The sequence below is a fragment of the Etheostoma cragini genome, chromosome 16 (assembly GCF_013103735.1).
Source record: "Etheostoma cragini isolate CJK2018 chromosome 16, CSU_Ecrag_1.0, whole genome shotgun sequence".
In the NCBI taxonomy this organism is placed as follows: domain Eukaryota; kingdom Metazoa; phylum Chordata; class Actinopteri; order Perciformes; family Percidae; genus Etheostoma; species Etheostoma cragini.
In genome coordinates, this window is record NC_048422.1 from 17,993,470 (window position 1) to 18,013,416 (window position 19,947).

Sequence of the window (19,947 nt, forward strand, 5' to 3'; positions counted from 1 at the left end):
GGAAATGAGGAGGAGGGCCAATACAAGTAGAGATGTTATGTAGCCCTCAGTGCACCCATGTGGGAGAATATCATGGAGGAGAAATTTGGCAATCCTGAGGTGATGTAAGATACAAATTGCCACAACTGGGAGGTGATTGATTAGTCTCAGATGTCTCCTCCAGACCCCCACCCTGTAGCTCTTCAGTGCCCCTCAGCAGTGCTGAAAGCTGGATCCGCTGCACGGAGAACGCTCGGTTACGTTTCAACCGTGGTTCTCTGAGTGAAGAGACTATCTCTCCACCCAGACATATGGCATTTGTAACATTGGAGAGATAGTCTCGATACAATAGAATACATGTCTTGCATGTGGCAGAGACAATTCACTCCACTCTAGTTTCTAATACAGTAACTTTTCTCACAAGTCAACTAACTATGCTGCCAAAAGATCTATTTCTACAAACAAATTAGTGCTAATTAGCAAATGTTAGCATGCAAACAAGAAAATTGTTGCTTTTTTATTTACAAAAGTCTTATCAAACTAACAAAATATGCCAATGAGGTAAGAAGAAATCACGTTTGATGAGATCTATTTCTTTCCTTTCACTTTCAAGACAAGTTTGACAGATAGATTGTTGGTTTACTTCCTTTTTTTGGTTAGAGTTAAATGAGATTATTGTTAGTCCTTTCATATCTTTCTGTTAAATATGAAGCCACAGTCAGAAGACGGTTAGCCTTCAAATAAGTAACAGATATGAACACAGCATCAATCTTCTTTTCTAACTCTTGGCGAGGCATTTTTTCCAAAATCTTGAACTATTTCTTTAAATCTAGTGAAACGTATTTGATGTATGTTAGAAAGAGAACTCAAGAAACTCAAGACCTTCAAGTATTTGACCAATTACATTTTTACCTGATGTTGTTGCTAGATTAAAAATATTGCGACCAACCAAAGTTGCTATCCTTAGAGCCACACTGCTTGTATGGCTAAAAAAAATCAAGACTATTAACAATGAAACAAGTCTAATAAGTTATTTGACATGGTTATTTAGCTTGAATTAGAAACAGAAGATTTAAACAAGATAATATGACTTTCTTGAGCAAGAAAGACATTAAACTGAAAAATCTGAGAAACAATCTGTAGTCATTGATTCAAACATATTAAACAATAAGTGTTTCCTCCTGTTGAGTATCCATCAGAAATGAGTCAATAACTTGGTGTTTCTCACAGACAGCTAACCGTGGACTGAGCAGAGAGTGTGTTGTTCCACTTTGTGTCTCGCTTTAGATGGCCAGGGCCCATTAGAGTTCAGGAATGTTAATAAGCCTGAGTGTTCTGAGGAAGACAGATGACCGACTCTTTTTAGTTTATCGAAAGAGCGACACGATGTTAAGAAACTCACACATCAACATGTGCATATGACAAAGGCTGACATGCAGTTGTACATACTGTACATACAATGATTAGTACAGACCAGTTACACACACACACACACCGTGTACAATCTACAATAACACTGCACAAACCTGCCAACATCTGCAACATATCATGCATTAGTATGTAATGAGGTGAATTAGGTTTTTTGTTTCATAAGCTATTTCAGTTTCATACCATAGTTTCAGGGTGATCATATAATAATGTGATGCCACAGATTAGCCAATTGTAATAAACTATAACAGCTTTATCAGCCAATCTTAACCTGCTGTTAATGTTTCATTTACCTATGTAAGTATAATTAAGGCAAATCTAGAGACACCGCTTCCACCCGGCCATTCTGTAATTTCTGTAAAAACATTTGAATTGTGCTTGTAATCCCAATTGTAAAAAGTGTGATGCTGGTGTGTGGTCATTGGCAGGATTTCTAACCAACCAATCCCCACTGTTCTTTATTTATTCAGGGTTTTGATTGGATCGCCACTGTCGGGCCAGCCAGCTAAACGGACAGGAGACGTCTACAAGTGTCCCGTGGGGAGGGGGGACAACACATGTGTCAAACTGGAGTTGCCTAGTAAGAATATTCTTTGTGTGTGTGTGTGTTTGTGTGTGTGTGTGTGTGTGTGTGTGTGTGTGTGTGTGTGTGTGTGTGTGTGTCTGCTAAAACGAATAGCCAACTGATTAATGAATAGATCAAAATGTCAAACGTTTTCTGGCTCCAGCTTCTCAAATGTGATGAATTTGTTGCTTTTTCAGTTTTTCTCCTTGTAAATTTAATATCTTTGGGTTTTGAACTGTTGGTCGGACAAAACAGGACATTTGAGAATCTCCCCTTAGGCCTTGACTGAGAATATAATTGGGAGATTCTGTGATTATATTGTGTGTAATTGTAATTTTGTGTGTTTAAGTCTACTGCATATCGGAATGGGTCTTGTGGGGAGGAAGTGAGGCCCATTAGAGCAGGAAGACAGTAAATAAACAAGGTTTTAATGTTTCATCCTTCCAATTATATCTTATTTAAACAGATAAACACAACTTAGCTCCCGGTCAGCAGCCTGCAAAGCCTGTGTGTCAACACTGGAGGACTAGTGCGTACAGTAGATCTGCACACCAACTCTCAGCTCAGCATTTATTACTTTTGAACACAGCTGTACACGCCTAAGAATTATCAGGAGTGAGCTTTCTTCTGATTTTGTCAAATTGTTGGCTTTAAGTGCTGATTATTTACATTCGAGGCTGGAAATTATACTCCTTCACTTGCTAGAGGAGAGTGCAGAATTGTTGTTTTATTTTGGATGAGTTATGCAGGCAAGGTCTAAATCTCAAAAAGTCCAGTTCCACTGGGAATCGATTGAGCCTGGCAGACGGAGCCAGACAACTGGGAGTGGTTTACATGACGGCACCAACAACAGTGTTTTTTTTTTTTTTATTAAAGTGAAACTTAGACTTAGTTTTTACCTTGGACAAAGACAGCCCAGCAGGAAGGGTTCATCATATTGATGTGTCACTGGAGAAAAAGGCTTGTTAGTCACAAGCAAGTCTGATCCCTGCCGAGTCATTCCAGTCTATGCCCACTGACAACGCCCTAGTGTGTCTCCATTACTAGGTTTGCATTATTTCAGCACAGGAGAGAGATATGCCAAGCTATAATGAGCAAAGAAATTTGTGTGGTTTTCGTGTTGTTATTCTTAATTACGGTTCCATCCGACCAATAAAATTGAAAGGTGGTTATGCCAGGGTAATTATGTGTTATGAAATAATGGCAAGAGACTCCCAACAGCTGTCATTTGTCGAGATGTCTGCTAAAGTAATATTTTCACATTCTGTTTGGAAAATTTAACCCATTTGACAAATAATAAATGTAAACTGTTGGCTGAATACTATTGCAAATTCAGGCTGCAGTCTTTTAGGGCGCAGAACTACTCAACAGTGATGACTGTCTTAATATACTGATCTTAGAAGTGTGAAATATCAGATAAAAATATTAAACACACAAAACAATATTTTTTTGGCTGTAGTAGTGTGTATGTAACTTAAATGCTGCATTTATATTTTGTTTGTCCATACTGTCCTAAGTAAAAGTAGCAAAGCCAAGTAAACCCCCTGCAGACATCAAGTAAAAGGGACAAAAGTATTAGCATCAAAATATACTACCAATATACTACCTTGGTACTTAAATATAAAATCAGTACCAAGAGTTAAATTACTCATTATACAGAATGGCCCATTTAAGAAAAATGCATATTAATAATAGATTATAAGTATTGATGCATTGATGTGATCACCACTTTGATATTACAGCTCGTAAAGGTGGAGCTAATATGATTAATTTAAATCCTGTTGGATAGCTTGTGAATTCCCCCCAGGGATCAATAATGTCTCATATCATCTTAACCTTTAATAATACATTGTCATTTATTTGTTAATTATATTTTATGTCATTATCTGAATCGGCAAAGATACTTAAGTAACTAATGAATGTTTCAAAGTAAAAAGTGCAACATGTCCCTCCAAACTGAAGGAATGTAGAATAGTAACAGCATAGTATAAAGTAGCAGAAAATGGAAAACGTTTAGAAAACACAACACTTAAAAATCTGAGCACATGTGTTAGTCACTTTGCGCCACTGGCAATTCATAGCCAGCACCTAAAAAAATCACTGGTTATAATGGTGATATATTTTAGCCACGATAGCATTTGACCTGCAGCTTTCTTTTATTTTCAAGAGGTCATTTCAAACCGAGAGGGATTGTGTGATGAGTCTGATTTGTTCTGATAGCTATCTAAGGTTCACAGTGTACTGAGGACAAAGCATGTGTTCTTCTCTGCAGATCCACAAAGCTGCTTTATGTCCCACGTGGACAAATCATGAGGTGCAAGATCTTAGTCCATGTCACTCATTGTATCAGACCCAGCAGTTAAAGAACAAGGAAATGTTTCTTTACAAACCACCCTATGTTCACATCGAAGTTTAAGGATGTTTCATGTGCATCTAAAAAATGGATCACGCACACCAGGAAACCCACAAATGTACAACTCATGTCAGTAAAGTACAACGGTTTTATTAGCACAGTAATAAAACTTGCAGGCAACAGGTAAACAGGAAACAGGGAAAAGAACGCTCGTAGGCTGCACACTAGGAAAACAGACGAGGAGTAAAAGAAAATACTGAGCTTAAATACACAAGACAGGGCAGACAATGAGACACAGGTGCAACACATAGGGCGAAGGGCAGGTAATCAGACAGGCGGGAAGGAGAACTAAGGCCAGGAAGACATGGGTCCTGAAATGAGACAATATGGTAGGTTTCAAAATAAAACATGAAATGAAACATGAAACAAACAAAAAAATAAAATTTGACACAGGGACTAGACATGCTAAAACACGTGTTAGAGTAATTAAAGGGCTTAAAACCCTTGTGTTGTCTTCCCGTCAACCAGTGTTTTTCAACACTATAATCGCTTTTTGAAATTTGTTTGTCACTTATGCAATGTTGGGGTTGCTTTTTTTGCTTTTTTGTTCAAAGTTAGTTAATATTTCTAATGTTGACATTTTCAGCGCTTATTTCAAGGGCCCATTTTTTGTGATAATAAAACTGAAAACAGGTCAAATTTGACCCAAACAACATGAGGGTTGTTCTGTAGTATTCTTTTTTTAGCATGAAGACAGGAAATAGAGGAGGGATACAAGGAGAGAGCAGGAATCTGTATTCACACAGAGATGAAGAATAGGGCTTAACATGAGTCATTAAAGGTCATTACGCCACACTAGTAACAATTAACTAAAAGTTTTGTTGCATGTCATTTCCAATGAGAGTTTATGCCTGCCTGCTTGCTAATGAGCAGTGGTGGAATGTAACTAAGTACAGTTACTCAAGTAATGTACTTAAGTACAAAGTTGAGGTACTTGTACTTTACTTGAGTCTGCCACTTTCTACTTCTACTCCGTTACATTTTAGAGAGAAATGTTGTACTTTTTACTCCACTACATTATTCTGACAGCTTTCGTTACTAGTTACTTTACAAATTCAAATGTTCGCACAAAAAACACATGTAGTTTAAAAACTTTGATGTTTTATTATAAATTAAACTACCCAACAATATACAAGCCTACAAGTCAAGCTGAAATGATTAGCCAATTTAGTTGATTGACAGAACTGTTTGGATCGTTTTCAGTTTCCAAAATGTGAGGGTTTTTCTGCATTGAGTACATTTACTTTTAATACTTCAAGGACAGTTTACTGATTATACTTACATACTTTTACTTAAGTAACATTTTCAATGCAGGACTTTGGCTTGTAACAGAGTATTTTTTGAATGTGGTATTAGTACTTTTACTTAACTAAATGTCCTGGTTTTGAGTTTCTGGTTTTGAGTTTCTGTCTCCTGTTTTTTGAAGTAGTCTAGTTCTTTCTTTCCTTGTCTGGTTTTATTTCCTGTCTTGTGTTTCTGTCCTGCCTGTTTTGTGTTTATTCCTGTGGTTCCTTTTCTTCTTCTTTTTGGGCTAATGTTGCATGTACCTTAATTTAATAAATATTGAAGCTCATCACTTCAACTGCCATCTCATCTCTGCATTTGGGGTCCAACAGTTTCTGCCATTGTAATACTTCTTCCACCACTGCTTATTAAAATTAGAAATGGTTAAATATCAAAATACCCTGATGGGGATTGGAAAAGAGCTTGATTCAAAATGAAAATGACATGTGAATGAGTTTCAAAATGTGGAAAGAAAAGTAAAGCATATCCAAAGCATTAACAAGTTGAAACGTTTGTCATAACATGCTAATTTTAGCCACATGTTATGATTGCGTAATGAATTTAATCTTCTAATTCTTCTTTGCCACAACTTGGATGTTTGTCAACAACACATTTTGTTTTGTGCACTGCATTTTTTATTAATTGACATAAGCTAAACACGGAGGTTAAAGTAATTAAACAGAAATGCTAAATTTAACCACATGTCAGTGGCTATTACATCTTCAGGGGGTAGACGGAAGTAAGGCAGGAGGGTGAGGCGGCTCTCTTCCTTTGGGAAAATACAGAAGAGGAATTTGTCCAGCTGTTCTTCCTCTGTTCTGCTCTCTGTTTCTCTCACTCTGTTTATTTATCCATATTTTTCTTTAGAAAACACAACATTTCCCAACTTACATGAAGTCAAGGAGAATATGACCATGGGAACCACGTTGGTGACCAATCCCAACGGAGGATTTCTGGTAAGGGGGAAGATGCTCTTTATAGTATACAGTATATGAAAGTCCTCTATCCTATATTTAACAAACAAAAGTAGAACTTTGAGTGAACTTTGAGTGTTTTCTGCAAGAAGTTGGGCAGCAAGTATATATTCACTAGACCTTAGAAGGTCTTTATGGAAAACAGTGGACTTGACCTTCCCATGTTTCTCAGTGAGGCTTTATGGTCTGGGAATCAACTGTTTAAGTGTTGAAATGTATGTACTGTACAGTGGAAATATGTAGGAGGTGGCGACGCAAATTCCATTTTATGCTATGAACTCCTATGAATTCCTTTGTGCACGATTATGAGATTAGCAGGGTGTGAAAATGACAAAATAGACTAATCGTCAATAGATACAAAATTTATTTATGCAACTTGACATTTGGTCCAAGCAAATATAAAGTTGGACTGAGGCAGAGCTGCTTCTGCACAGCTGCAAGTGTAACTAAAGGGCCGACCCTTTAACCCGGTTGTAACACTTAAAGTGGTAAATGTGAGGGTTAACGTTTCTCTTGCCTGTGCTTTTATGCTGTAATTCAACACCCATCAGAGTTCATGAAAAACTTGGCAATTTGAACCCATCAAAAGTCCCAGACTGAGTGAAAAGCTAACAGGATTAAGTAGTAGCATACTCGTTTATGACTTTTATTTTGAAGGCTAGATGGGTTATTTCATCTGATTTCTTTCTAATGGCATTCCCATCACCCTCAGTGTTTAATTTGGGTTTATTGCTAAATAACATGTTAGCATTGTCATTGTGTGTGTGCATATCTGGGCTAAAGTACAGCCTCACAGAGCTGCTAGCATGGCCATAGACTCCAGTATTCCTCCTAAAGTAAGGAAAGCGCTGAGGTTGTGGAGCATCCAGGGGAAATCTAAGGAAACGAAGCTGAAATATTAATAGATGTTATTTAGTTTTCCAGTTATTGTTGGTAATTGTAAAGCCCTACTTCCTTGCAGGCTCGGTTTCTCTGTTTCCCTCTTCTCTTTTTCTCTCTGGAGAAGTACAGTCCGAAGGGAAAAATGGTGGTTTTAATAGTCTCTGCGTAATCCTCAATTTGAGTAGTTCTTTCCTTTTGGTTTCTGTCCTCAGTAGTCTTGAACCTCTTCTCACCCATGACCTCATACTGGTGGTAAGCTAACCAGTCACAGCCTGTAAGTTTCTCAAGCAACTAGAGTCTCAGTTTGTTTGCACGTGTGTGTCCTGTCTCCACAGGCCTGTGGTCCTCAGTACGGCTACATGTGCGGCCAGCAGCAGTACATCTCAGGAGTTTGTGCGAACGTCAGTGATTCCTTTCAGATTCTCAACTCTGTGGCACCGGCCGTGCAAGGTACGCAGGCTGATGAAACAAGTTACACAGTGACTTTTACTGTAGACGTGACGGCATCTGCACAGATTGCCTGTCACGAATAAGAGATTCTAATCTATTCCTCGCAGTAGTACCACCCAAGACCCTGACATCAAACTCCCCCTCCCTCAGCAAAGAGGCAGATTAGAGCATTCTTCTTAATGTAAACTTGTCAGCGACCCCCATCCCTCTCTAGACCGGCCCAGCCCAGCTCTTCTGCCGCGTTGTATGCCCAAGTTAGGAGACAGTTTACTGGGCCTGCACTTTGTTTCCCAGGAAGGAAACAGCCTAGAAAGAACTGGAGAGTAAACAGTCTACAGTCATTTTTTTCTTTCTCTGATCCTTCCAGTATGGCTTTCTCTGCCACTCCTTTAACAGAAACAAACTCATATGCAGACTGATCGTATTTTGCCGCGAAAAAAATAATTTACATGTCCCAGGTTTTAAACATACTGAATTAAAATAAGAACTGACATATTATAAGAGATTGAGCATTTGGTGACTTTTTTGCTTTCATGACTCATGAGGCATCCTAACTGAACGTTTTAGGTCTATGCATGTAGGTATAAGGATGGGGGAATTAATACAAACTAAATTTCTATGGGCTCAATAGTAAGCAAATACAACTTTGAAATTGTGAAAGACGTGGCATGTTGTACTTCTTAACCTTGCATTGTTGTTCTCATAATATCCTTGTCCTACATTAGTGGTATAACATGTGACATAGTGAGCTTTATAATTAAATGTTTTCCTTTAAAAGACCTAAAATTATCCAATAATTAAATAAAAAGGAAACAGATGAGGGTAAAACAACACAAAAACTTTAGTTTTTACATTGTTATTCCTATTCTATTAATAATCTTGCGACCCCATAAGATTTAACCTCCGACCCCCAGGTTGGGAACTGCTGCTTTTCATTATTACATTTTGATTGGATGCTACTGTTGTGTATTTGCTGTGGGTACAGATAAACAGTGAGGGAACCGGATGTGTTACATCATTTAATTTCTTTCTTTGGGGTGAAATTAGCAATTTTAGGGAGATCAGCCGACTATTTTTGGAAAAGTTGGAAAATAAAAAGACAAAATAAGATAATGCCAGTCTCCTGTAACTGCATGCAGAGAAACCCAAAACCAAACTTACCATACCATTAACAACTGTTCTGTCTTTCCAGAGTGTGCAAAGGAGTTGGACATTGTCATAGTTCTGGATGGATCTAACAGTATCTACCCCTGGACCAGTATCATTGATTTCCTGCTACGTTTCATCAAGAAAATTGATATCGGACCTCAACTCTCACAGGTCAGTTGAATGAATTCAGCATTCAACAAACTCTTTTTGAGAGGTTTTAAAAGAATCTCCTATTGAAAAAAACTATTTTTTTGTCTTAAACAAATGGGTGCACTCAGGTTGTGGAATCAAACATGGATGAATTAAACGGTTATATAATTTTAGACTGACAGAAAAAGAATGAATGAAGAAATACACTCTTTTCTGCCAACTCAATTTTTCACATTATATTATAGTTGATGACTATATCATCATTAATGGGTGGCCTCCATTATGGAATTTTCCACATGGTGCCAACAATGACAATCATTGTTATATGGCTTTCATAAAGCATGTTTTATGAACTGAACGCCTTGCCTTAGTAAGTTATACCTTGAGTTTATTTCTGTCCACTTGGATCCTTCCTCGAATGGGTGGTTAGTTTTTATTATGGTTGCATTGATCTGGCCTAGAGCTCGTGGAGTTTTCCAGAGGGAAACACTGGAAAGTCTTCTCTCTCCGGTGCCTGGAGGTTGTAAGTCACATCTTCCATGGCGTCTGAAGTCCTCTGCTTTCTGTATAAAGAACATTGTGTCATATCAACCCCACCAGACCCAACCACATCCTCAGCAGACTGTGGAAGGGGAAGCAGAGAAGAGACAAACATAGGAGGAATAAAAAGGAAAAATAATTTTTAATGTAGCATAACGTTTATGAGAATGTGTGTGTGTTTTCCAGGTGGGGATAGTGTCCTATGGTGAGACTGTGACTCACCGTGTCAATCTAAGCCAGTTTGATAACCGTCAAAATCTTCTGGATTTTGTTAAAGAACTTCCTCAGCAGACCGGCTTCAAGACCATGACTTTTCTGGGCATCGATACTGCCAGGTACTCAACATTAACCCCTAACCCCCTCATGTGGGTGAGCCTGGCAGAGCCGGGTCCACCATGGCCTGGAAAGGTTTAACCCTCTGAGGTCTAAGGACATTGTCACATATCTTCTTAAATTAACCTTTTAGGGTATTTGCATTGAACTGATCCACATGTGTTTCATAGAAAAATGTTCAGAACAAACCCAGCTTTCCGTATAGTGAAGCCTACATTCTAGAGCAATGAGTTAAGAGATAATTTGGCCCTAAAGCCCAAACGTTGATGTTGGTTTTCTGAAAGTCCTCAAAACTCTTTTAAGACAAATCTTAACTTATGATGTGTTGTACAAATCGTTTCGGAGCTTGACATGTGTTTACCAAAGTCTTAGGTTATGATTAAAATACTGATAATAAATGTCTTAAATTACATTTTGTAATAATGCTTTTTAAGGATGACTTTTTATCAAATATGCCGGTGCGTCTTTTGACCTCAGAGGGTTAACTTATACAGTCTATGGGTTTAATAGTCTATGGGTTACAGTCTATGGGTTTAGGCATTTGAATGGGCCCATGCCATTTCCATTTGTCTGGAGAAAAGACTCAGTCTGTTTCCTCAACTTAGACATCAATTCGAAGCCTTGCTATTGATACACAACTTTCAGTATTCTCTCATTGGTCAGATAGCTCCTAAACTATCCAGCAGAAGGTCCCTGATTGGTCCAAAATATATATCTGGTCAGGCTTAGTGGATGTTTTACAAACTTAAATCCTAAATTGAAAGCTGAGCTTAGAGAGAAACTCCATTGATTTTGCACATCCGTCTTGGGGAGTGCCACTGCATGTGTGAGAAATGTCATAAAGCCTTTTGTGGCTCCAGAGACAGCACCAGAAATTCTGTAAGCGTCTTTGGAAAATAAGCTCTGCTTAAGGCTCGAGGTTTAAGGCTACATTAGCCACTACTAGCATAACACACCCAAATCTCTGACCAAACTGCCAGTTGTCAAGTTGGATTGAGGATAATGCAAGCACCAGTTTCGGACAAGGAAGAAGAATGAGTAGAATAATAAGACCTCTTACCAGTCTCATGAAAGTAAAATCCCCAAATACACTATTTTTAAGCCCCTGTTTCAGGTGCTCCAGAAGTTGTTATTTAGACTTTTTTTCAACATTTTGTACAAATCAGGAAGGAGGCCTTCATGCCGGAGCGTGGTGCACGACCTGGGGTGAAGAAAGTTATGGTGATTGTTACTGACGGAGAGTCACATGACTTTTATAATCTGGACAAAGTCATCAGAGACTGTGAAGAGGATGACATCGAGAGATTTGGCATTGCTGTAGGTACCAACTGTTTTCACAGATTATGCTAACATGCACGTGCTGTGTTTTCTGATCTTTTTATCGTTTACTGGTAATGATGAATCCGTAAACCTTTCACTCACAAAAAGGGTAAGTGGACTATGGAGGCTATAGACATTAAAGTGTCATGAGGCCTTTTTACTTACTTCATTTGAAATGTATAAAACATTTTGAACTGTTGGGGTCAACCAGCCAGTAGAATTGGATAATTTAGTGAAATGACCACACGTATCAAGGTAAAGATCAGATAAATCCAGGTGAGGTTTTTCTGAACAGTTTCTTTATTTAACCGTCATTTGAATCAGCTAGTCAGTCATTCTGTCATACCTTTTAAGCCCTGATGTTATTAACCTTGTGTATTTGTTTTTCAGGTTTTGGGAGACTACAATCGTCAGAACAAAAGTTCCGAAGACGTGCTAAAGTTTATCAAGGAGATTAAGTCCATCTCCAGTAAGCCACTACATGACCACTTCTTTAACGTGTCAGATGAGGTGGCCTTGTTATCCATTGTGGATGCTTTGGGAAGCAAGATTTTTGCCTTGGAAGGTGAATATTGTCCCTGTAAACACACATACCTGCATAAAATGTTCCCCTTACTCAGTACTCATAAAAGGATTTTTTTGTTTTTTCGGAAATACGCCATTTCACTTTCTTGCCGAGAGTTAGATTAACAGGTCAACACCAATTCAATTGAATGTATACAGTATACTGTATGTATTCAGTGTATTTAAAAAAAAAAAAAAAACATCCCATAAGTAACAGTGAAATTAACCTGCAGCTATAAACCACATAAAAAAAGTAAAACACCATCTTTTGAATGTATTGGGAGTTCTTTTTAAGAAGAATGAGGCCACTCTAATGTCTGTACGTGAAGTATGGAGCTAGCATGAGGCACAATTCTGTGTCCTTTTTTCATTTTTCGTACTCATTAAAGTAAGCTTCATAATTCTCTTCGTCTTCATTTGAGAGTGGTATCAATCTTTTTATATTCCCCAAAATGTCACAATACAATTTACAATAACTCCCTTGATTAAACAATTAATCAGTATTTTACAACTAGATACTAACAACATTTCATTGCATTATGTGCTATTTATTTTTATATAAAAAGTTTAAAATGACCTTCTCCTTCCTAAGCTACAACTGGCAATTTCACCTCCTCCTTCGAGATGGAGATGTCCCAAGCTGGCTTTAGTGCGCATACTTCTAAAGTAAGTCTAAGTCCAATTATTTATGTCACATAAATACGCAAATACCAGATAGGTCAAAGTTAGTGATTTACTGTAAAATCCCTGAACTAGACCTAATGAAAGAGGAGTACATGGTATCTTTAGATCACAGTGAAGTTTTATTGTCTGTAGGCGTAGGTAGTTTAAAAAGGGAGTGTTTGTTTTATGTGCTGACATGCAAGGGTTTGTGTTGGCATGGCTGTTAGCTCAACTAATGAACTCATGCAGACACAATGCCGCAGTGTGATGTGTGTTATCTCTGGTGCATCTTCAACCCTTTGGTGATTCAACTCGGTCAGTAGAAGTTCCCAGACACAGGCTATCTCTCTCCTCTGTCCTCACACTGCTGCAGACTTCAGACTGATGGAGGGAGGTTGAATGAATCAGATGTTTGTTCATTACTTTAAGAACAACATGCTGTGGAGTTACTACGTAGGTATTTCCTATGTGTATTTAAAAACGTACTCACTTCCTGCTCCTGCCTTACGTTCATCACCTACTCAATCACTGTGTACACTGTCTCGGAGCATGCAGTGGCTCATTCAACCTAACACAACCAAACTGAGTTCTTCAACTGTAAGATAAAAAAAGTGAGGCCTTGCTTTAAGGGTCAGTAGCGGAAAGAGTCCTTTGACGCAGTTTATTGTGACTACTGATGCATGTCATGTCCTGTGTTACCCCTCCCCTTCCCATTAGGTCATTCTGTTTACTGTAGACCAACCAAAAAAAAGATTGATTGGCATAAACAAAATCAGCTTTGTGTTCTTTTCTGCTATATTTTGTTTTATCCAGGTTGTTGACTTGTGTCTATATTTTTAACAGTTTATACTCTTACATTATGGATTGAGCTGTCAAAATATCAAAATATTCCATTTCCCAAGCCCTGAAATGATGCTTTTTATAATACTTGTGCACTTCTTAAATTCATAATGATTTGAATGAAATTACTTTTTACTTTTTACTGATTTAATTTATTTGACAGCTTTATTTACTAGTAACTTTGCAGGTTCAGATTGAAGATACAAATGAATGTTTAATAAACAAAATAGAACTTTGTACAGATTACTTCAGAAAATAAAAATAAAACATGTAAAGTATTTCAAATGATCTCCATTTTAACCAGCTACAAAAGTTTTTAACATTGTGGTAAATGACTACTAAGGATCTGAGTAATAGTTCCTTCACTGTTTTGGGATCACAGTAAAGAGGCCACCTCTATTTTATTTTTATTTTCACTAACTAACTTATTTTTTTAATTTAATATCCAACTGTTCCTGATATCATCTTTGTTGTCTCTCATAGGAAGGTGTATTACTGGGAGCAGTGGGAGCGTATGACTGGAATGGGACAGTAATAATGCATGCAGCTGGAGAAACAATCATTCCAGGGAAGACCCAGTTCTATGACCCAGAGACTGAGGCAGGGTACGAAGGACTTGCTGGGTACCTCGGTGAGTTGACTCTGAAAGGGTTAAAGGCCCTGAAAACATATTTTTCTCAATCAGTTCTCAGTGATGGGCTCCTACATGAATCATGGATGTATAGATGGTGCGTGACTGCATATGTATATTTATGTTTTTTTTTGGTTGGCCCCACCCATTTGTCCCTCCAAATATACAAAAACATACACCTAGAGACAAGCTGAATAAAATGCAGAGAGCATACTGACTTTATGTGTGCATGAACAACTCTATTTAGGTTGTGATAAACAGAGAGAGAGAGAGAGTGAGAGAGAGAGAGAGAAACTAGATCATTTCAGAGATTAGGTTACATTTTTACAGCTGCAGAATAAATATAGAGTTTCTGTTGTAAGGAGGAGAAAGATATGGTATTTGTATAATTACCAAAGCAGATGCCTCCCAATCTTTGTCACATAAATAATATACACAGGCCTTTGTCTCCGTCCTGCTGCCTTTTATGGCTCATAGAGCAACCACAGCATCTTAATGTCAAATTATTTAATCAACATGTCATTAGAAAGAGCACTGGTGGGTCTAGGCTCGCATACTGTAAACTCAGCTGTTGTCACATGTTCATATCTAATGGTCTGACTGTGCCTGTCTGTGAGTGAGTGAGTGAGTGAGTGAGTGAGTGTGTTTGTGCGTGTTCTTGCCAGAGTCCGGTATGTGTTTTTTTTAATAGTTTCCTCCACACACTGAGATGTAAGCAGCTGGCTGAAGAAGCATTTAACAATATCCTTGAAGAGATTGTTTTTTGATCATGATGTCGTTAAGTGCATATAATGTAGGACACATTTCTGATGATTTCTGTTTATCTATGCATTGAATGTGCTTGTATATGCACATGTCTTTGCAGGCTATGATGTCCAGTCAGCATCCACCCCTGATGGAGTGCTGTACATCACCGGTGCACCGCGGTACAACCACACAGGCCGGGTTGTTATCTACCGTCTGACTAAAACAAACAACGTTGTCGTTTCACAGATACTGAAAGGAGAACAGGTGAGCCTATTTCAGTTTGGTGTCTGGGCTAGCCTCCATTTCCCAGTTTGTTTTTGGAGGGAAGGCATTTTTTCATCAATCTCTCATCAATCGGACTTAAGATAAGATAAGACTGCATTGATCCCTGTGGGAAAATTACTGTTAAAGCATTAATGAGAGAGGCTGAAAGGCTAGAAAAGCTTTGGTGGCCCTGAGGTGTAAAAGACAACACTGGACAAAACATAATGAGAAAAAAATGTGTTGTGTTTTCTGTTTTGTCGCTCTGTTTTCGGAATTATCACAAAGTTGTCTGTAATGTGATGTGTTTCGCAGCTTGGTTCCTACTTTGGCAGCGTCCTGCAGACTGTCGACGTGGATGGTGATTCCTACACGGATCTCCTCTTAGTCGGAGCTCCAATGTACATGGGCACCGAAAGAAACGAGCAGGGACTAGTCTACGTCTACAAACTCAAGCAGGTACAGAAGAGTCACTAAAAAGGAAATTAGGTATTTTTGTGCGTTTGTGTTAGTCTTTGATTAAAAGCGCTTGTGTCAGACTGTGAAGGTGCACCCAGTGATTTTTGTCTCGTGTCCCAGGACGGCCAGTTTGTGCACGAGTTCACATTGAAGCCAATCAATCAGTCCTGTTGTACTGCCGACTCGGCCAGCTGCAGTAATAAAAATGAACCATGTGGTGCCCGGTTTGGTACGGCCATCGCGGCAGTATCAGATCTCAATCTTGACGGGTTTAATGACGTGGCGATCGGTGCACCTTTTGAGAACGACCACCGAGGTGCTGTCTACATCTATCATGGAGATAAGACATCACTGAAAGAGAAATTTGTACAGGTGAGAACAGTGTCAGTGCCACTCACTCACTTAATGCCAAAATAGTTGTATTATTTTTTTAAGATTAAAGGGACATGCTGGTATATTTCTTTCTGGCATATTTTTCATGAATGTGGCCTTAAGTATCTTTCTGTCGGACTTTGAGACCAGCCTGTGAGATAATTGATGTAAAGGTCCTGTTTAATCGAAAACAAAGCACAGAGGTGGCAAGTGCAAAGTTAGCCTGACCCATAGAGCCACAATAGCAACATTTTAAACCGGAATGTCTCTATGATGTACTTTCATTGGTTCTGTGTCTCTTTAGCGTATCCCTGCAGGTGGAGACAGTGAAAAGGTAAAATTCTTTGGGCAGTCCATACATGGTGTCATGGATCTAAATGGAGATGGAATCACAGATGTAACCATAGGAGGTCTGGGAGGTGCTTCCCTATTCTGGTGAGACATGGCCCATCCTCATATAAACATTTAGCCTTTAAACTACACATTCCACCTGAAACACATCCAGCAGCAGCGCCCGTATGCGGGAGACTTCATCTTACATGTCTGTTTTGCATTGTCTTACTTGAGTTTAGACAGCTGCGCATGTCCCACTGGGCTTGTAGGCTTGAGACCAACAACTTCCTAATGATCTCTCTGTTACAACCCCTGGCTGTTGGACTTCAACCCACAAAGTTTTGAATCAGCCCACACCATGATTTAACTTCCCAGGCAGGCCTACTCCCACAGTTTCTACTGGCAGAGGCTCAGCTAAGCTGTGTGAAAACTTCATCTCCCAAGTGGCTTAGAATTTAAATAAGATTTGGCAGCAGGCGGCTGAACTTCCTGGACTGTTGGCTGTGGTTTAGAAAGCTTAACGGTTACATAGAAAGCGCTGAGGCCAAGTTTTATGCTCAAATGCATCCGTTTCTTGTTCCTTCCTTGGATGAGTATTTGCACACACACACACACACACATTGCACCAACAACACAAATATACTTGTTTTCAAGCCGTTGGCATGGCTGTTTCATTTCCCTAGGTCCAGAGATGTTGCAGAGCTCCGTGCCAACATGACTTTTGACCCTGTTAAAATCAACCTGCAGCAGACTCAGTATCAGTGTGAATATGGTGGACGTAAATCTGTGTGTGTGACAACTGATGTGTGTTTTGTCTACGCTATCAAATCTGACAAGCAGGACATAAACACTCCTGCAGGTGAGCCATGCAGCATCCTATTCATTAATTTCTCTGCGTCATTACTGTTAAAGGGGCTGTGCTTCATTACTACATGTTGTCTTTTCTGTTGTGTCCTGCAGAGGTTCGCTACAATCTGACACTGGATGCTCTTCGTGCAAAAGCCAGGGCCTCGTTTATTTACTTGGATGATAAAAGTGATCGTAAAATTACCAGTAGCTTCACCATCAAAGACAGAGAGAGAAAATGTGTACAAGAAACCTTCATGATGTCGGCAAGTACTCTGATCTTTCTGATGTACACATGGGGTTACTTATGGTTTCTTACCTATACAAAATCTATATTTTTTGACCATGTATCCATAGGACAAAGTAATCGGATCAACTGGATTACTACAAGATCTGTGATATTCATTCCTGAAAGTTTTATTGTAGGCTTGTCGAAGATGTAAAGGGTGTTTTGATCCTGAAAGGAGACAGGACAAAGCTGAGAGAAGTCCCATGTGAAGCAGAAAGACATTGGTTCTAACATGAAACAGACCCGTCCTGACCAAAGCATGCCAAGTACAGCCCCATTGTGCTCTGAGTGATAAATTATCTGTAGAGAGTTGGAGAGTTGGAAAGAGATGGAGACAAAGGAAAGAAAATGTGATAAAGTGATGGTCCAGGTCAGGGAAGATTTCTACAAGTGGCCTTACAAGCACATCACACACTATTAGTATTCATCAGAGTTGAAACCTTTGTACATTACAACTGCACCCACTGTAAACCAAAGCAGTCTCTGGCAATGTGACATTTGAAGCCATATGTACAAATTTCTCATTCCAGCCATACACTGCAGCAATGGATTTCTCTGAATAGCTGCCTTAGGCGAGAGAAAGAAGAACTAATCAGTGGAAACAGCTGTTGTTGCTGTGTCAGACCGGGCAATGAATACTTGCTCTGTTCTAGTGTGCCAGTTTGCGCAGAATCTTCCCACATACTGCAGTGCAGAGAGGTCAGCAAGGGTCAGAACATTTGTACCACAACTATCTTACCTGAGTCCAAGATGGACCAGACCCTCACCTAAATATAACTGAACAACTGTATAAACCAAAAGCAAATCTATCACAAATTAATCTATGTCCAAAAAATGTGTTTCATAATCAATGTGGACTGAAGAAGTGCCATTTTTTTTGACAGAATCCAGCTCCAAGTCAGTGACCTTGCTGACTAAAGATGCTGTATGTGTTCCTCATGTCATACTTTTTCTCAGATTTAATCAAAATGTGGCACAAGAAAAAACTAATTATTATTTTTTTCTTTATATTAGTCTGTGCTTTACTTTATGTTTAGTGGTAATTAGTCGTTAGCATCCTAACATGCTAAATTAAAATGTTAAACAGGGTAAACATTATAGCAGCATGTTAGCATTATGGTGCATAGCGTGTTGGTTTTAGCATTTAGCCCTGGCATGGCTGGAGATTCTCGGGACCTTATTTTTGTGGTCGTATTACAACCAGCGCAAACAGACCATTTAATAGTTTCCTGACCTTACAATTTGCTTCGCTTTTATGTGTGGTATTTTTATGCGAGGGCACACATACAGTAGAGCACAAAGTGCACAGGACACATGGGAGATTTACTCAAATGGAGCAGCACGAGGCAAGTTGTTTGTTTATGGCGCAATGTCCATCTGCTGCCAAACTTATGGTTTTGCCAGCATTTTGTTGACACTTCTGTAGTTATTTTTACTTTAGATATCATCATTGTCAGCGATTCCTGATATCTCTGAAATACAACTCAGAGGCTGATGAAAACGTTCTGTCTAAATGATAAGGAGCAATTCTGAACAAAGAGTCAAGGAGCTGTCGATCAGGCCTGTTCACACCGGCATAGTCCTGGGTGGGGACTAATAAGCCAAACAAGTGAAAACACCTGTGCAGGTGGACAATGGTTGTGTAGCATCTTTAAGTCCCTCTTTACTTACATCCTCTTTATCCTCCTCTAACTTTTCTTCCCCCCTTTCTCCGCACCCTCCTCTGTCGTGCTCAACCTGTCCCTTTTTCCAGGCCCGGCTTGACTTCCGAGACCCTCTCATGGTATCTTTGGAGTTTGGACTTGCTGATGAAGACCAAGGCCCCGTTCTGGATGAAAGCCTTCCCAGGTCCATCAATAAGACAGTAAGACAGTTTTTTATTTCACTTGTAAGAGTCTCTTTCAGCATGTTAATTACAAACTGCTAAATAATAGTAAACAGAAGATTTAGTCACAGACAGGAAGGATTTGAACCTCGTCTTAAACATCCTCCATCTGTCTGTCTTTATAATCCAAGATTAAGTAGTGGCGTGTTCATGTCTGCTTTTACACTACATTAGCATTTGCAACAGCTGAATACCATCATGCATCTTTTCCCCTCAAAGACTGCATTATTATTTCAACGCCAACAGTCAGGACAGACTTCCCACACTCCCCCATGCATATTTGTTCCAACAAGAAGTTCTCTAGATAATTGTTGTGGTGATGTGTCCAGATAAAGACAGAAGGTTTTACATGGGAAGCCTGAGTGTGTAAAACACACAGTAGCTCTAGCAACAACATTACCTCCTCTCACGCCTCACATGGCCATATGTGTTGTGTTTATTAGCCTTGACACATCCTCAGTGTCACATACTACCCAAGCAGCAATGCATGCCACACTTCTAAGAAAGGAAGTGTTATTAGGACCTCTCCTGTTATTGTTATTAAAAGGAAGAGAAGAGACACACAGAAGGGGGAAGTCATCAAACGGAAG

At 39.1% G+C, this 19,947-nt stretch overlaps 1 protein-coding gene across 1 annotated transcript in view; it reads left to right on the top strand.

The window, feature by feature from the left end:
• itga1 (integrin, alpha 1) overlaps positions 1-19,947 on the top strand; it is a 45,774-nt gene that overhangs the window by 19,060 nt on the left and 6,767 nt on the right. Inside the window, exons 3-18 of the mRNA XM_034896572.1 lie at positions 1,878-1,987; positions 6,537-6,625; positions 7,861-7,975; positions 9,168-9,295; positions 10,001-10,149; positions 11,314-11,464; positions 11,858-12,032; positions 12,624-12,697; positions 14,018-14,165; positions 15,031-15,176; positions 15,489-15,632; positions 15,753-16,004; positions 16,309-16,439; positions 17,021-17,196; positions 17,298-17,449; positions 19,226-19,336. Coding sequence (XP_034752463.1) covers positions 1,878-1,987; positions 6,537-6,625; positions 7,861-7,975; positions 9,168-9,295; positions 10,001-10,149; positions 11,314-11,464; positions 11,858-12,032; positions 12,624-12,697; positions 14,018-14,165; positions 15,031-15,176; positions 15,489-15,632; positions 15,753-16,004; positions 16,309-16,439; positions 17,021-17,196; positions 17,298-17,449; positions 19,226-19,336 — 2,251 coding nt within the window. The remainder of the gene's footprint in view (positions 1-1,877; positions 1,988-6,536; positions 6,626-7,860; positions 7,976-9,167; positions 9,296-10,000; positions 10,150-11,313; positions 11,465-11,857; positions 12,033-12,623; positions 12,698-14,017; positions 14,166-15,030; positions 15,177-15,488; positions 15,633-15,752; positions 16,005-16,308; positions 16,440-17,020; positions 17,197-17,297; positions 17,450-19,225; positions 19,337-19,947) is intronic.